The sequence below is a fragment of the Camponotus vicinus genome, unplaced genomic scaffold, assembly GCF_025532165.1.
Source record: "Camponotus vicinus isolate PSW18456_S1 unplaced genomic scaffold, iyCamVici1.0 SCAF_2, whole genome shotgun sequence".
NCBI lineage: Eukaryota > Metazoa > Arthropoda > Insecta > Hymenoptera > Formicidae > Camponotus > Camponotus vicinus.
This window is the reverse complement of record NW_028141956.1, coordinates 20,681,041-20,697,666: the sequence shown is the minus strand read 5'-3', so window position 1 is coordinate 20,697,666 and position 16,626 is coordinate 20,681,041. Positions and strand designations below refer to the sequence as shown.

General features: G+C 30.2%; 1 protein-coding gene across 11 annotated transcripts in view; it reads left to right on the top strand.

Moving 5' to 3' along the window:
- Magu (SPARC related modular calcium binding-like protein magu) overlaps positions 1–16,626 on the top strand; it is a 345,184-nt gene that overhangs the window by 140,676 nt on the left and 187,882 nt on the right. Inside the window, exons 1-6 of one of the 11 annotated variants that reach the window (XM_083092351.1) lie at positions 949–1,251; positions 1,687–1,852; positions 1,939–2,115; positions 2,367–2,430; positions 2,527–2,766; positions 3,493–4,924. The exons of 6 other annotated variants lie outside the window; for them this stretch is intronic. In XM_083092351.1, coding sequence (XP_082948477.1) covers positions 1,154–1,251; positions 1,687–1,852; positions 1,939–2,115; positions 2,367–2,430; positions 2,527–2,766; positions 3,493–4,859 — 2,112 coding nt within the window. In that variant the 5' untranslated portion in view covers positions 949–1,153 and the 3' untranslated portion in view covers positions 4,860–4,924. Of the gene's footprint in view, positions 1–103; positions 1,252–1,686; positions 1,853–1,938; positions 2,116–2,366; positions 2,431–2,526; positions 2,767–3,492; positions 4,929–16,626 lie in introns of those variants that run through there. 4 more of the 11 variants (XM_083092354.1, XM_083092352.1, XM_083092353.1 and 1 more) reach the window with 4 other exon arrangements.

The following is a 16,626-nucleotide window of genomic DNA, read 5'->3' as shown; positions in this document are numbered from 1 at the left end:
TTAATTATTGCGAATATTGCATAATTGTACAAGACTTTTCTTCTAACTTTGAGCCAATCTACCTTAATTTTTCAAAATTATGATCACTCATGACACCCTGTATAATTATTAATAATTTTTTAATAAACAATGATTGCCAACTAGAACTTTTTGGAAGTTATTCAGGATGATGACCTTGATAACATATATCAAGGTCAAGATCATTGGTGAGGTTGCCATTCTTTTAGATATTTACCAAGTGTAGTCTTACCAAGTGTAGATTTTGCATCTCTCTCAGTTCTGCTAGGGATTCGGCATACTATGTATATTTGATAGAAATGTGTAGTCCATATATTATAGGTTCATGCAACTTTCCACGCAAAACGAAGTCCGTCCCACATCACCTTTGCAGTCAATGCAAAACGAAATTGGATTAAATATTCTTGAGGCAGAGTTCCCCCGCAGCCTACATATTCGATTTATTACATACAAATAAAAATGAATCTTCTAAAAATAAATTCTATTAAATGTAAATGATGTCTAAAAATTAGATATGATTCGTGAAACCTTTTTGTTTATAACTTTCTAATAAACATCAAACAATGATTAAAACCTTTTGAAGGTTATTCAGAGTAATGATCTTGACAATATATGTCGAGGTCAAGGTGATTCAATTATGGTATCTTATTCTAAAGTTTTATCCATTTTTTCATAGAAGTGAATATTACCTTTACTAGAAAAAACAGATGACCTTGATTTAATATAATATTTTAATATAATATTTTAATATAATATTTTGTAACGGAGCACCTTTCCCGACGCCACGGATCGACTCGTCGGTGTCAGGGTTTGGGAGAAGGGGAGGCGCAGACTCGCAGAACTACACGACATAGGACACGGAGGTAAAGGAGAGAACATTAGGGCCAGCTTGATGATGCGGGGGTGAAGCACTGGTGGGGAAGGGGATTTGATCGTCGGCCATGTTTGTATGGGCCACTCATGCTGCTATCTACCGGACGATGCCAGCATTATTTGGAGTATCGAGGTGGAGGGAGGAGGGTGAAGAATCGGAGTATAATGACAAGCAGTCATCGCACAAAAAGTCCGTTGTAAGCACGTGTTGTGATTTTGGAGAATAAAAAATATAATTGAGACGCATAAGAATATTATAAAAATGGTACATTGTATAGCGAGAGGATGTAACAATAGATCATCGAGAAAATCGAAGAAGCAGGAGGAAATAGAAAAAATACAAAAAATATCATTTTTTACGTATGTATATAACAAAGGCATATATATGTATGTATGTCTATAATAAACAAAAATAAATTAATTAAAATTTTTTTTGAATCATATTTTTATAATTATTACGAAAACTCCTCACCTTTTTATTTATTTATTTTTTTTATTTATTTTTTTTTAATAGCTATCCGGTAGACAAAATTTATATATATATAATTATATATAAATAATAATATAATATACCATATATAAAATATGTCCATAAATATAATTACAGTCAACCAGTATTATATAAAATTATATGTAAAAATTATATGTAATAATTATATGTAAAAATCATTTATTAAAATGATATAATTATATAATAGCTTATTGTATATATATAAAATGATATATAAAAAGATGTTTACCGGAATATACTTAAAAAATATAGGATAAAATATAATCTAGAGAAAATGTTTATAGTTTTCCCAAAAATGAAATAAAAAGAAAAGCTTGGTGTACAGCTATAAATATAACAGAAGCTTGCATAACACAAAATTCAACATTATGTTCGTTGCATTTCCAAAAAGAAGATTTCTATGGATCTTTTGAAACACGCATATGTTTAAAAGAAGATGCAATTCCTTTTGTAAAACTTTTAAAAATTAGATTAATTAATTATTTATTAAACGTAAAAAAATGTATTACAAAAACGTTGCATGTTAATATTTGTAGTTAGAAGAAGCATCAACATCAACATTGTGCAAGAAACAATGCACCAGAAAATTAGAGACAGACGATGATAGCAGACCACTTAAGAAAAGTAAAATAGATTCTATGATGCCTGTACTTATGGATCAGATTGTTGATCAGACAAAAATAACAGAACAGGACATTGTTGATGTTACACAGGTAAACATATAGGCTGAGGAAATTAAATAAAAACAGTAAAATGTCTTCCTTAATTTAGAATACAGAAAATATTAAATAAGCCTAAAACTATGCTTTAATTTGTCTTCTATATATATATATATATATATATATATATATATATATATATTATATATAATATAAATTATTTTTTTCTAAGATAATTTTTTTTGCTAGCTTTGTTTGCTTGTAAGATAAATAGCTTTTAAAGCTTTAATGGGTATTATTTACAGTCAATATTATCTATACCTGAAAAAACAGTTACTAAAAATATGGCAGAAAAAAGTACTCAAACACGTAAGTTTTTTCTAGATATGACATGCAATAGAAAAGAATATTTTCTGTTTATATGCGTTATACAATATATACAATAAATTTTTTTATTTTTCTTAGCACAATCTTTCAAAGTTTGTAAAGGTACTGCAGTATCTCCTCGCAGAATTCATAACTCACCGGAAAAGGTAAAATTAAGAGAAGATTTAAAGAGAACGAAAACACACTACCAATCGAAAATAAAAGTTTTAAAACAGAGAACAAGACGTTTGGAAAAAAAGGTAGCAAAAATGACAACCATCTTTGCACATTTGAAGGAAAAAAATTTTTTGCAAGAAGAAGAATTTTATAATTTAAAAGGTATTGCAGCAGGAAATGCAAATTTAATTAAACGAGTAATTTATAAATCAAAAGGAATGCCACTCACTCGCAAGTTTTCACCTGCATTACGAACTTTTGCCATAACGTTGCATTACTATTCACCACGAGCGTATTCGTACGTTAGAGAAACTTTTGATTCATGCCTTCCGCATCCAAGAACTTTAAGCAAATGGTATTGTTGTGTAGATGGTGAACCTGGTTTTAATCAGGAAGCCTTAGCATATATTAAAGAATGTGTAAAAAATTCAAATCATACATTACTTGGTGTTCTTATGTTAGACGAAATGGCAATAAGACAACATATTGAATATGATGGAAAAAAGTTTTCCGGTTATTGTGATGTAGGCAATAACATTGCGAGTGATGAGTGCAGTATTGCAAAAGAAGCGTTAGTATTTTTAATTGTCGGCATTAATGAATTATGGAAAATACCAGTTGGTTATTTTTTAATTAATGGCATAAACGGTGAACAAAAAGCTAATTTAGTAAATCAATGCTTGTCAATGTTACATGATTGCGGAATACATATAAAAACTTTAACGTTTGATGGTGCAGCATGTAATTTAAGTATGATACGTCTTTTACAATGCAACTTAAATCCTAATAATTTACAGACATGGTTTGAACATCCTATCTCCAAAACAAAAATATATGTATTCCTTGATCCGTGCCACATGTTAAAATTGATACGGAACACTTTTGCAGATAAAAAAAATATTATAAATAAGAATGACGAAAATATATTATGGAAATATATCGTATCTCTGCATAAAATGCAAGAAAACGAAGGCTTACATATGGCTAACAAAGTACGAATCGGACATATAGAATATCACAAAAAAAAGATGAATGTTCGCTTAGCAGCCCAAATATTTAGTTTATCTGTTGCGAGTGCACTTAAAACATGCAGAAGTGTGTTAAATGTAGATGCATTTGCGCAATCTGAAGCAACAGAGGAATTTCTGCAGATGATCAACAATTTATTTGATATATTTAATTCTCGAAATTTGCGACAAAAATTTTATAAACGTCCAATAAATCCGGATAATTACGAACTGATTTTTAGCAAACTAGATGAATGCAAAGAATATTTGTCGAATTTAAAACTTGAAAATGGGCAATTGTTAATACATTCTAATCGTAAAACGGGATTTCTCGGTTTCATAATTAATATCGAAAGTTTAAAATTGTTATACCAAGATATATGCCAAACGGAACAAATTGTACCATATATACCTTTGTATCAAATCAGTCAAGATCATCTGGAAATATTCTTTGGCTGCATTCGAGCTTTTGGACGTCAAAATAATAATCCGACTGCTACCCAATTTAAAGCAGCATTTAAAAGATTATTGATTAGAGCAGAAATTAAAGGTGCCACAACGGGAAATTGTATAGCTCTGGATGATATACCTATATTAAATGCAACTTCTGCCTTTAAACCAGACGAAATAATAAATAGAACTTCCACAATTGCGCGTATGATAGACGATTATGAAATTAATAATGAAAACTATATAAATAATTTTGCTTTTGATCATGATCACCCATATGTTATAGCTTTATCACATACTACTTATTTAACTGAATATGCTACAGAAGTTATAACTTATATCGCTGGATTTATTGTTCGGCGTTTAAATAAAAGTATTATGTGTGACCTATGTACAAATGCCTTGATTAATAATACAAAAACAGGAAGATTAATAGAAATTACAGATCGTGGCAGTTTAATATATCCATCTTTAAGCGTAATAAAAATATGTCTTGAAACTGAAAAAATTATAAAATTTATTATGAAAGAAAAACCTAATGTTATACTTAACTCAAAGTATACTTTGCATAATGTAACTAAAAGTGTGCTTTTAAATTTACATAGACAAATTATATTTGAAGATTTGAAAGATCATTGTAACGATCAAAGTTTTTTAACATGTCACAAAACGCAATTAACAAAAAGCATTATTATTAAATATATTAATATTCGTTATTTTTATATTGCAAAGCAAACAAATACTGGTGTTAGTCAAAGGCATCTTTTCAATAAGTTAATATTATTTAAAGGACAGTAAATTATATATGTACATATTATTTCTTATATTTATTTGTTTCTTATATTATTATATATATTATTGTATGTGTTCTTGTTCTTATATTATATAATAAATGTCTCTGCATTATCAAAATACACAGATAATACAGCTAAATACTGATAGATAGCAGCACGAGTGGCCCATAAAAACATGGCCGACGATCGAATCCCCCTCCCCACCAGTGCTTCACCCCCGCAGCCTTATGTCCTCTCCTTTACCTCCGTGACATAGGAATAACAGCTTCTTTATTTCTCTGTGTTACAATGATTGTGTCTTGGGACAGTTACGTATATTCAGAACGCAGACGCGATTTCTGACGCCATATATACGGTGGTCGGGTACAATCAGGCACGGACGCGGATCTTAATCTAACTTACAGACAGGCTTGTTATAAATAGTGACTGCGTACAATCAGGCACGGACGCGAAACAAATTATATACACAGTGATCACGTACAACCAGACACAGACGCAGATCTTAATCTACTTACAGACAGGCTTGTTATAAACGATGATCGCGTACAATCGGACACGGACGCGAAACAAACTATATACACGGTGGTCGCGTACAACCATATACGGACGAGAGTCAGAGTTCGGCTAGATCGACTAGAAAGCTCAGGTCGTCGAAAGATGTGAGAACGGCTATCGGTCGGGAGTTGCGGAAACAGCGAACTGGCGAAGTCGTGAAAATGACTGTTCGCTCAGGAGCCGTGGAAACGGCTGTTCGCTCAGGAGCCGTGGAAACGGCTGTTTGGTCAGGAGCCGTGAAAACGGCTGTTTCGGTCAGGACCCATGAAAACGACTGTTTGATCGTTGTCAAGGACTCGGTTTAGGAGTGAGACGAATGGACCTAGACGCCGAATGCGAGGACGGGAGCACCCGTTCCCTGGACCGGAAGGCTGGTAGTGCACACGGGAGCGTATACATCGGGATACTGGCCGTCGGATGCGTACAACCCAACATGGGAGCGCCCGTGTTCTGGACCAGCCAGCGAGAACAGAACTAGGAGCCGGTAGCTCGAAACACTCAGAGTGCGCCTTGAGGCTCCGAACGTCCCGAGGATCGAGACAGGAATAAGTGCTGGTCTGCCGGAGAGGCCGGCTGGATACCCCCACGCGGTCATGCACGTCGAAATGGGGTAGGCCGTGATTCTCAATCCGCGGCTTAACAAAGGTGTCTTAAGCAATGGCGCTCAGCGCTGGTCGTTTTGAGCAAGCGGTTGTTCGGCTCGCACGATCTCCTTAATCTTAATGGATCGGGTGGTCGGTCGGTCGATTGTCATAGTAACGGTCTTTGCCGTTACAATTTTAATATATGGTATTAAAGTCATCGTTCTGAATCATGCTGATGCAAAATTATACAGCGATCATGTTTTATTGAGAAGTTATAAAGAATTGAAGTTTGCAAAATGTAAAAATGATAAATAAAAATTTTCTGAATTCAATGATTTTGATATATGTTATCAAAGTCATTATAATTTATTAATAAATATCGAACGTCCGATTAAAACTTTTACTTAGGTTATTATCCTAAGTAAAAGTTTTAACTGGACGTTCGATGTTTATTAAAAAATTGTTAACAAGGAAAATATAATAATAGTATGTAATTTTCTAATCCAATGACTTTTTAACTGCGCGTAATGTTTTCAAAATCATTCAAGATCAAAATATTATAAATTAAACGCGTGGACGGGGAAGGAACTTCTGTATCCGCTTCTTGAAAGATTAATCTAATTCAAACCTAATTTCGATTTAAAATCAGAAATAGGTTCGAGTTAAAAAATTACATACTACTCATTATGAGTCACTACTTCTTATAATTTTCATTTCTCATAGTTTCTCATAATTTTTCAACGAAACACGATCACTGCATAATTAGGTAGTATATAAAAAGTATATAGATCAATGACCTTGACCACCTTAGAAATTAAATTTAACATCAAGATCAATAGAGTCATTTGGAATAGGTTAGGTTAGGTTAGGTTATCTATTATAAAAGTAATATTCATTTCTACGAAAAAATGTTTAAAAAAGTATCTTAATTTTTGAGTCGCTAAAAATTTCTGTATGCTTTTTTTTATCCAAAAAGAACCTATTTATAAAATTTGACCTAAATCGAAGTATGGTTGTTTTCGAAAGAAAAGCCAAAAATTCTTTACCAATTCTCAGGTAAATCGGATTGGATAAAAATATCTCCAAATTAAATATTTATCAATTAATGTCTCCTTTAATAAGGAAAAAACTATAGTATAGGATTATAAGAATTTTAAGATTTTCCCTCATAAACCGTTAAAACTTTCTAAAGTATCTAAGCAAATTGAATGCGATTGTTATTATTTCAGAATTATATTTATATGTTAAAGTCTCGTCAATTATTAAAGATTTTGAAATAACTAGAAAAGATTAGATAAGCCGCGCGCGCTGAAGAGGTAGTTAGTAATTTTAATTAAGTCTGGAATAAAATATTTTGAAATTGATAAAAAAAGCTTTATATAGGAATTAATTTAGTTCTTCTTTAATATACACATGATATTTTATTATACAAAATGTATGTCACGCAATTACAAGACTGCAATATAAAATAAGTGAGAATATCTAGACCTTATATTAACCAAGTGGATTCTAATCGTAGGTGTCATTGCAATCTCATGGTGATCAACTTGAACAGAAATTAAACAAATGTATGATTGCAACGGCCACATATGATTGTGTGCTATAGACGTTTTCTTTATTTCTGGCAGAATTACTATTGTTTCTTGTTACAGGGCTCCTGCTGGGCCGAGAATCGGAACTGCAGATTGGAGATCTTTCTTTGATCAATTCCAGAATAAGATTATTATTGGAAGTGACTTTAATGTCCACCACCGAAGTGGGAGAGGTTCTAAAAATTGTCCGATAGGAAATAGTCTCTTGGAAGATCCTCTTGATTCTAACCTGGTCTGTGTAAGCTCGGGTAACCTACGTTCTGCAAATTGGTAAATATTGATTCAGATTCATGTATAGACTTAACCTTTTCTAATTCTTGTATGAATATGGATTTAATGATCAGCCAGTGTAGATATGTGCAGCAATGACCATTTCCCTATCATAATAACACACTTTTTTCAGTGTGTATTCTATATTTATTATTTAATAGAATTTTAAAGTGTAGTATTCTAATAAACAGATTGTTCTTTTTTCCAGAGAAATATAGAAAAATCTTTATTTAATGATCAATTTTCCAAAAACATTTTCCTGATATTTCTAGACTTAATGGATATATGTATATTATTCTGAGCTTAATCAAGAACATTATTCTAAATAAATGATGCTCTGAGAAAACCATACCAAACTCTTTCAAAAATTTCTTCCTCGCTGCCCATGATGAAACAATGAATTAATTAAGAAAAAGCCTTAATTACTTTCCAATAATTTCAAACGCGATAATTTTTATAAACTTTAAAAAAGTTGAACTGAATTTTTCGCAAGCGGTTGCTTTTCATTAAGCTATTCAGACCCCATATTTCGAAACTTCTCACATTTTGTTTATAAATATTAATATAATAATATTTTTTTATTAATAATAACGTTATTTATTAGCCAGCACGAACTAAAAATTAAGAGATTAATAAGATTCTTATATGAAACATAAATTTTAAATTTCGCGGCTAATAAAATTTAATTTTAATAAATTCTTTTTAATTCCTTGCCTCTTGAAGAAGCGTAGGCGAAATATCGATGTTTTTCTCATTTATACTTTTTAAGAGGGTAAAAGATTATTAGGATTAAAGAAATAAATCAATTATATTTCAAATTAAGATTTATTTATACTTACAAGACTAAGAAAAAATCATGCTGTGTGCATAACTAATCAGTTTTAAAGAAAAATTAATTTTCTTTTTAATTGTTTTTTATTTTAATTCTCTGAAAAATGTAAAACAAAAATTCGCTCAGATCAGTAAGATAAATTAAGAAAAACTCATCTCGTATTTTCTGCTAACGGTTAAGAAAATACACCAATTCTATTAAATTATAAAATATCAATAGTTTCAAAGATGGAATTATGAAACAAAAGCTACAATACAATATCCAGAAAAAACTAAACGAACAAAACATAAGAAACTTAAGAAACTCTTGGAATTATACCCATTATAAAGCTCCTTTCTGATATGAATGAACCTTCGATTCTAGATATTTAATCATTCGCTCTTTTTCTAAATACTTTCTTTCCGTATATATGAATTAGAATTTGTTAAATAATATAATAATCTAAAGATTAATCCAATCCAAATATCGATGGATTGACTATAAAATCTTTTCCTCACTTCCTCAATCAAGTCAGGTTTTATTTTTTGATATTCTGAACAATTAAAATCTAAGATTTTTCCTTTGGAATAGAGAAGAATCCTAGTATGTTTTATTTCAAAAGCAAATAAAGAAAAAATGAAACCAATCCTTAGTTTCATGCATATGTAAAATCTTTGAGAAATTAATATATATTAATAGCAATTAATATGTATTATATGTATTCTATCTGTAATGTATATGTATTATATCTGTAATCGTATAAATTGTGGAGCGAGTACTATCATATTATCTCTAATTTTCAGTGCGACTTCGTAGAGATAAATCATGTATATTGTTGCGTCTTCGCAGCGTTCGTTACTCTCGCGCAATAACAGGATTTGTTTAAGAACATGAATAACTTTATGCACAACAAAATTATTATACAGGGTTTAGCAAAAGTGTGGAAACCCCTTAATATTTCGAAAAATACGCATTTAAAAAAAAAATGTTTCATACAAAAGTTATAGGGTTTTATGTGGCGCATTACACAGCAACATTATTATGACCTCGAATAGCGTTGTCAAGGTTATGTGAAGGTCACCTCCAACTTTTTAAATGGGACACACTATATGCTTTTGCATATTCTTGTAGCTTATCTCGAGAGCTTTTCAAAACACTATAATTAAGTTAGTTTTCATTAAGTACTTTCCGAGTTATGAGGCTTGAAATCATTTCTTAATTTTACATAAACCGTAAAATATTTTGTAAAATATTCATTTTTCGATTATCTTACCTTAATATTTTTATGTACAAAATAATGAGAGTACTCAATTGGTGTAAAGAAAACATACAGTTGTTTTTAAGAAAAAATATGGAATTGTTAATTGCAAATTACATATTTTTTCTCAAAAACAACTATGTGTTTTCTTTACACCAATCGATTCCTCTCATTATTTTGTATATAAAAGTACTAAGGTAAGATAATCGAAAAATGAATATCTTGCTAGATATTTTATGGTTTATGTAAAATTAAGAAATGATTCCAAGCCTCATAACTCGAAGAGTACTTAAGAGAAAAATATTTTATTATAGTGCTTTGGAAAGCTCTCGAGATAAGCTACAAGAATATGCAATAAAAAAGTGGGATTTCCATTTACAGAATTCAAGGTGACCTTTACGTGACCTTGACAACACTCTTCAAGGTCATACTGATATCGCCATGTAATGCCATGTAATGCGTTACTTGAAACCTTACAACTTTTGTCTGAAATATTTTTGTCTGCCGTGCTCAGTTTTTGAGATATTCGGCTGATACGGGTGGTCTGCGACAGCCTGTATATATACATATGGTATACATATATGCACAAAGCATTTTTTGGGACATCTCATTTGTATTTATTTAATTAGTGCTATAAAAACTCACAAATAACATGCAATTGGAAATTTTGTTTATAGACCAAAAAAAATGAAAAAATATTAGCAATTATGTATTCATTGTATGCTTTGAGATTTTTTGAATAAAGGCATTGTGTAATTGGAAATTGTCCTCAAATTATACAAACGACATACCTGACGGAAATGTCCTCATATTAAACATTTCACCTATAAAAATATATAAAAATCTATAGAAAACCATAAAGCTGGTTTATCAATTGTTCAAGTACATATTTAGAAGACATTTTTTAATATTATGATGATTACATGAAAAATTCCACAATTGGGATTTAACTACAATTGTCTTTTCTAAATATATACCTAAAAAACATCGAGATAAAATGTTTATTTAGACATAAAATATGCTTCAAAAGTGTATTAAGATGAAATGTTGAATTTGAGGACATTTCCGTGTATCGATTGTATAATTTAAAGACATTTTCCAACCAATGTCTGTCTCAAAGTATACAAACACTACAAAATTGATAATATTTTTTATTCATTACTCTAATAAACAAAATTTCCAATATAATGTTTGTAAGATGCGTAAATATAAAAGAGAGAATATTTGAAAACATGTTCATTTGTATATGACATAAAGTGTTCCACCGAAAATATACAAGTAGAACTCGTTTCTGGAACTAAACTAAAAAATCCTATGTCATTTTGCAAACATCCATGTAAAATTTCGAGTTATTTATTAAAAAAGATTAGGCAAAGTACAAGCGCGTGGCGACGAAAGCCGTAATATTGTAACCTGATACTAGGCGCGCAGCGAAGCTGTAAGAAGAGATCTCACAAACGTATCACGCGAAACGCCGTAAGCCGCTATCGTGTTTTGGAGACCTTTAACCAATATCTCGAAATTTTATGTTATTTGCAAAATGGTATAGGTCTTTTTAGTTCAGTTTAATAAGGTCTATTTGTATATTTTCGGTGTACAACTTATGTCAGGCACCTTGTACAATAGAATGTCCAGTTAACTGAATTACCTCCTCTATGTGAATAGATTGAATCATGTAGAAAAATACTATGTTTTCTAATTTTCGAAATAATTGATAAGAAACTAATTTTAAAAAATCGATTCATTTGCGCGACTATAATCGTGTGGTATGCGCGATATGAGAAAGTCAGTTGTTATATGATCTTTAGGACGTATTAAGCCGCTGGAAATTTTGAAACAAAGATATTTGTAGAGAACTGTCTTAGAAATTATACAACTGATTGAAATATATAAATATATCTTTAAATTAAAAATACTACCTCAATACTTTTGAGGCATATTTTATATTCCAAAATAAACATCTCAATGTGTTTCAGATATATTTCAAATCGTTTTAGTACTAATTTCTTATGTTGAACGTATTTTTTGAGTCCAACTAAAAGAGAAATTATATATTGTGAATTTTCTTAATTGAAGTTCATAAAACTTTAAGAGGCAATTTTTTATAATTAAATATATTCCCTTACAAATATATATAAATATAAATATATCTGAAAATCATTAAATAAAATTTGTTTTATTTTTTTTATAAATAACCGTCTTTATGGAATACATTATATATCAGCGTAGAGTTTTGAAATATATGTTCTAAATAAATATACATACTTAACATTCTTTTAGAACAGATAATGTATATATAAATATACATATATATGAAAAAGATCGTAATTAACAGAATAACTACAACAGTCTATTCTAAAAGAATACTGAGTATGTAATATTTACTCAGAAAATATAGTTAAAACTGTACGCTAACATGTAATGAATTTTTTAAAGATGATTCTTTATAAAAAATAATAATGCAAACTTTTTATGATTTTTTGATAATTAAATTTTTAAAGTACTTTTAAAATAATATATTTAATTATAAAAAATTATATTTAATTATGAAATTAAAGTTTTATAAATTTCAATTAAGAATTCACCATATTTAATTTTTCTTTTAAATGGACTTAAAAGATACATTTAACATAAGAAATTAGTACTAAAACCGTTTGAAATATGCCTGAAAAACATAGAGATAATGATAAAATGTTTATTTTCAGATATAAAATATGCCTTAAAAGTATGTTCCAAAATGAACTTTTTATTCCAATATTTTTCAGGTATGTGTTTCAAACAGTTTTAATACTGATTTCTTTTGTTGTGTGATTGCTACCGCTGGCTTAAAACGCATATCTTATCTATGATAGTTGCGCGAAACATGCACATCTGATCTAGTTGCGCGAAACACGCATTTATTCACCAATTCTTTTTAATTAATATTTCATTAATTATTATAAATGTTGCAATAGGACATTATATTCAGTTTACTGCTTTCTACTGTGCTTACGAGCGTTGGTATAATCTTTATAAGATACTCTGTATGTTTCGAATAGTTCTAAAAGAATTATATATATACACGAAGAGTCTTTTTTGCATTTTGAATCAGTAATAATATTAAAATTAGTTTTCATTAATTACTTAATAAAGTTTCTCTTTTATGTTAAATAAAATTCATTTAATCACATCTATTATATAAATAAAAAATAATTAATGTACAGTTTGAGGACATATGCTATAAAAAATACCTATTGTATAGTTTGAAGACATATGCTATTGGTTGGCGCCATTATGCAGTCAAAATATAAACTTAATACCCCAAAATATGCGGAGGACACAAGAATAAAAATGTCCCCAAAGTATGCGAAAAACCTTTAAATTTTTTGAAACCAGTCCCCAAATTATCGAAATGTCTTCAAAGTATGCGCACGCTCGAAAAAATGTCCCTAATAAATTCTTTGTACATATATATATATATATATACGTGTTACATATTTAATGCATTTAAATCAAGCAAAACTATTTGTCTTATTTTTTGACATTAAAATAGCTTACAACAATATCTTAAACGCATAGATATTTTTATTAAATTGAAATTCCTTTCCAAAGTTAAATATAATTTGATTTCAAATTGCTAACTCTGCTATAGATTTCAAGTAGTAGAAGTCTTGCAGACTTATACAGACCTTTTAGGGAGCCTACAGGTAGCAAGCACACGTCATTTTGACGTTTCAAATTGGTCATTCACTGACTATTCTTGACGTCACGAGTTGACGTTTTTATGACGTAAAAGTGATGGTTTAATGTCACAGATTCTTGTCCAGACATGTACCGCATTTTGACGTCATAAAATGTACCATATTTTGACGTCTTTTTCTTAGCATAATAATGTATTTAATAGCGGTGTCGAATAAAGCAGATTAACCTATTCGAGAGCATTACTGAATAATTACAGCCATTCTATTCTTCAGAAGAATCTCGGATCGATTAAACTGCTTTATTTGAAAACGTCGGAAAACACAAATATGGTAAAACAATAGGTCACAAGTTTTATATTTGTTATTATTATTTTATTTAAACATAAATAAACTTACTTCTAATATCATATTAAATTTCAACAAATAATGTCTTCCGTTGCCTGCGTTTTATAAAAATATATTTTGCCAATCAACTGTATTATAAAAATGTATATATTTTGGCATTTTAATTACACTCAATTGATATAGCTAATGTTTTCACTGTGCACTAATTTAATGAACACTTGAGTGGTTAAGCAACATGAGTCGTGCACAGATAAACGCATGCGTCGAAAGAAAAATTGTTAAAGTCTGATCGCGAAAGTCATGTTATATAAAAAATTTTTAAAGATTTTTTTATGGGATCTATGTACTAACTAATCACATTAATAATAAAATAATCGTCAGTTCATGACCGAAATATAACATCAAAATAATGTTATATCAAGATGACATCAATATAAAGTCATGTAACGAATCAGTCATTTTGACGACATATGACCAAAAATGACCAGTTTGGAACGTCAAAATGACGTGTGCTTGCTACCTGGGTATTAATTGTTTAATTCTGTACGCTATGTATTAAGTTCAGATAACATAGAAGATATAAACTATACAATTCTTTAATATGCTGACGATATCGCAATTTTTCCTTTATCATACTTGATTCAAAACAAATTGAATATATTAAAAAATATCCAAAAGTTGAAATAATATTTGAAAATCTAGGATTAGAATTATTCACAATTAAGATCAAATTTTGCATCTTTTCATATGGAAAAAGATTAAGTGAGAATTTAAGTAAATCACTTATGTTCATTTTTTTAACTATTATCTTCGAGCTTAATGCTTCAAAATTCCAACTGTTCAGAATTTTTTAAAGATAAATTAAGATCTAATTGGTTTCCTATGTTTCCTTATGTTTCCACTGACGGATCAAAATCTAAAAAGACATTATTCGCTAATTTCGCGGTCATAATTTTGAACGGTGTTATCCCTAAAATGTTTCAAATTAAGATTTTTATTTATTTTTAAGCAGAATAATAATTATTTTAGAAGTTATACAAATTATTCATAATAAGGAAAAAAATTGTAATATTTTTTTAATCTAAGTTAGCATCAATCTAGGAAATTTCGATTTAATTAGTAAAAAATCTTATTATGAGTAATAACTTATTTAAATCTCTGTTCATAAAAATATTCAAGGAAATGATTTAACTTATTTAAAAGTTAAAGAAGCAATTAATCGTGGACTCACAAATTGAAATTTCTATCTAAGATTTCAAACTACAATGGAAAAAATATATGCTTAATAATGGTGGTTTTATGAGTGATGCACTATTTCAGATGAAATACAAAGATTTTGCATATTTTAAAAAATATTTACTCATATTAAAAGAGAAACTGGTTATATAATAAGATCTAAGTAAAAAAAAGTCATCTCTATGTACACGCATCGGCAGGAATGGTGTCCCGGTATGTATCTGTGAACAGTCGTACGCACACATGCTAAGCGCGCACGTGAGTCAAGAATTTATTCTTCATTAAATTTTATCTTTTTATATAATTTAATTATTATTTAATTTAATAGAATGAATGCCGACCTTTAGTGCACGCGGTTAAGCCGCATTTCTTAAAGAAAGAAAAAAAATATGTATATCGATACTAGAGCGCACGAGACACGTATAGAGATAGCGCGGTGTCCTGCGTGATATATAGCTGTCTCGCTCGCACTCTCTCGTTCGAGCATCGAGCGAGAGAGACGACTATCGGATATCTTTAAGTCGGTATCATGTCTTATAGTGCTTTCTCTCTCGCTCTTGTGCCGTGCGCGAAGGATGCAACATCGAAATGCCCCCCACTACTCTACTCCCACTTTCTCTCTCGCTACCCGGCCCGCGTACATGCGCGCTTCGCTTGTGTGAGTGTGACATCAGTGAGCGTCGCACGAGCATATCGGGACACCATTCCTGCCGGTGCATGTACATGTAGACTGAGGAATTCTCAAACTTCTCTAAACGAAAGTTTTTTTAAATTTATGATTTTTCTCTTATCAAATATATAATATTAAGATTGTCAAAGATTGCCAATCACATTTTTGAACAATGTTCTAGATATTGGTCTGGAAAGAATAATAATCTAGAAAGAATCTCTTATGAGAGATATAAATTTAAGATATTTAGATACTTATCTTATCCAATTACATATTCCTTCCTCCTTCCCCTCTCTCTCTCTATCTCTTTCAGAATATTTTGATCGTGTAGATCTATATGAGGAAATGTAGCGAATTTACAAATTGAGATTTCAAAATTTTCCCAATTTTTTATTTTTTTCCGGGCTTTGAGTTCGATTTACGGAATTGTCCTTGTTATAGATTACGCTGGGTTTCACGTATGAATTTTAACAAAAACGAAGGCGAATGTGCTCGTAGGAACTTTACTTTTTCTCTCTGGTGTTGCTCTAGAAGAACGCGCGTGGCGCTGTCAGCGCATACATGTAGCGCCGTGTGCGAGAACGCGGGCCCATGTAGTCAACAATATTCGAGCGCGGGCCCGGCTGGTCAACTTAAATAATTACTTAATATAATACCCCCCCACATTAAAGGATCGCCTTTAATATAACATAAAAGCTTTGAACTAACAACTTAGTATAAATTACATTAAGTATATAGACAAACTTGCTAATCGTTTGAACAAGAACTTA